The 1,404-nt window shown below is 45.2% G+C and overlaps 1 protein-coding gene across 1 annotated transcript in view; it reads right to left on the reverse strand.

Annotated features, from left to right (window-relative positions):
- The window catches only part of LOC104992386 (zinc finger protein 157-like), a gene marked incomplete at both ends in the record, with an annotated part of 5,769 nt that extends 4,468 nt beyond the window's left edge, over nt 1–1,301 (reverse strand). The window contains one exon of the mRNA XM_010845245.1: nt 1,275–1,301. Coding sequence (XP_010843547.1) covers nt 1,275–1,301 — 27 coding nt within the window. The remainder of the gene's footprint in view (nt 1–1,274) is intronic.
- Nucleotides 1,302–1,404: the final 103 nt, after the last annotated feature.

A 1,404-nucleotide genomic window follows, 5' to 3' on the forward strand; every position in this document is an offset into this window, starting at 1 on the left:
TAATAGACTACAGTATAATGTCGGTGTGACTTTTATATGCACTGGGAAACCAAAAAATTCATGTGACTCACTTTATTGCAATATTTGTTTTATTGCAGTGGTCTGGAAACAAACCTGTAGTATCTCAAAGGTATGCCTATATATGAACACACCCCTGCTATGGGGTGTTACAGGAGCTATGATGGACATGGGTACAAGGTGCAATGGGCTTTTACAAGGGATGGAATAAGATTACACCTTGTGTTAACAGACTGAACTTCACTTGGGGAGGCAGAGCTTTGAATCCTTAAACAAGAATATAATCTTCCTCACGAATATGGGGCAGTAACATGAAAAACAAGGCAGGAAGACACGAAACATGCAAGATGAGTTAAGAGAACTACATATAGCACAGTATGACAGGAAAATAGTGCTTTGGACTGTGATGAGATAAAGGGTTACAGAAACATTCAGGGGCAGGCAGTGGAGGGATTTCCAACTTTTTTTTTTTCTAAAGATCATCAATCTCCAAAATACTTGACTATACAATCAGAATATTTTCTGACCTTCCCACAATATATTTACATTTATAAATTACACAGAAGTACTGTCAAGTAAGAGAAAGGGAGAGAATATTACTTCTAGGATAACAGCATGAGCAGCTGAGTTGAGGCTGGTGCCATATATGGTGGTGGTGGTTTAGTTGCTAAGTGGTATCTGACTCTTGCAACCCCATGGACTGTAGCCCTAGCCTTCCAGGCTCCTCTGTCCTTGGGATTTCCCAGGCAGTAATACTGAAGTGGTTTGGCATTTCCTTCTCCAGGGGATCTTCCCAAGCCAGGGATTGAATCCATTTTGGTGCACTGCAGGGGCTTCCCTGGTGGCGCTGGTGATAAAGAACCCACCTGCCAATGCAGGAGATATAAGAGATGCCGGTTCGATCCCTGGGATGGGAAGATCCCCTGGAGGAGGACATGACAACCCACTCCAGTATTCATGCCTGGAGAATCCCATGGACAGAGGAGCCTGGGAGTCTATGGTCCATAGGGTCACGAAGAGTGGAACACAACTGAAGTGACTTAGCACGCATGCATGCTCCTGCACTGCAGGCGGTCTCCTGCACTGCAGGCAGATTCTTTACTGCTGAGCCACTAGGGAAGCCCCGGTGCCATGTACTAAGATTAGCAAAAAAGGAACACAATGGGCTGGCAGAGGGGGAGAGTGAGATCAATCTTGGACCAGAGCTGGAGTGTTCATGTCACATACTGATAGAGACGTCCAGCTGGCAGATTAATATATGATGCTGGAGCTCTGAGAGAAGGCTAGGACAGACCAAGGACTGAGAGGCAATAGCATTTCAGTACCAGCTGAAGCTACCATAATAAACTGGATGGCTAAGAGAACACAGAGCTTGAAAGAGGCATC

Source organism: Bison bison, unplaced genomic scaffold (assembly GCF_000754665.1).
Source record: "Bison bison bison isolate TAMUID 2011002044 unplaced genomic scaffold, Bison_UMD1.0 scf7180017848441, whole genome shotgun sequence".
Lineage (NCBI taxonomy): Eukaryota > Metazoa > Chordata > Mammalia > Artiodactyla > Bovidae > Bison > Bison bison.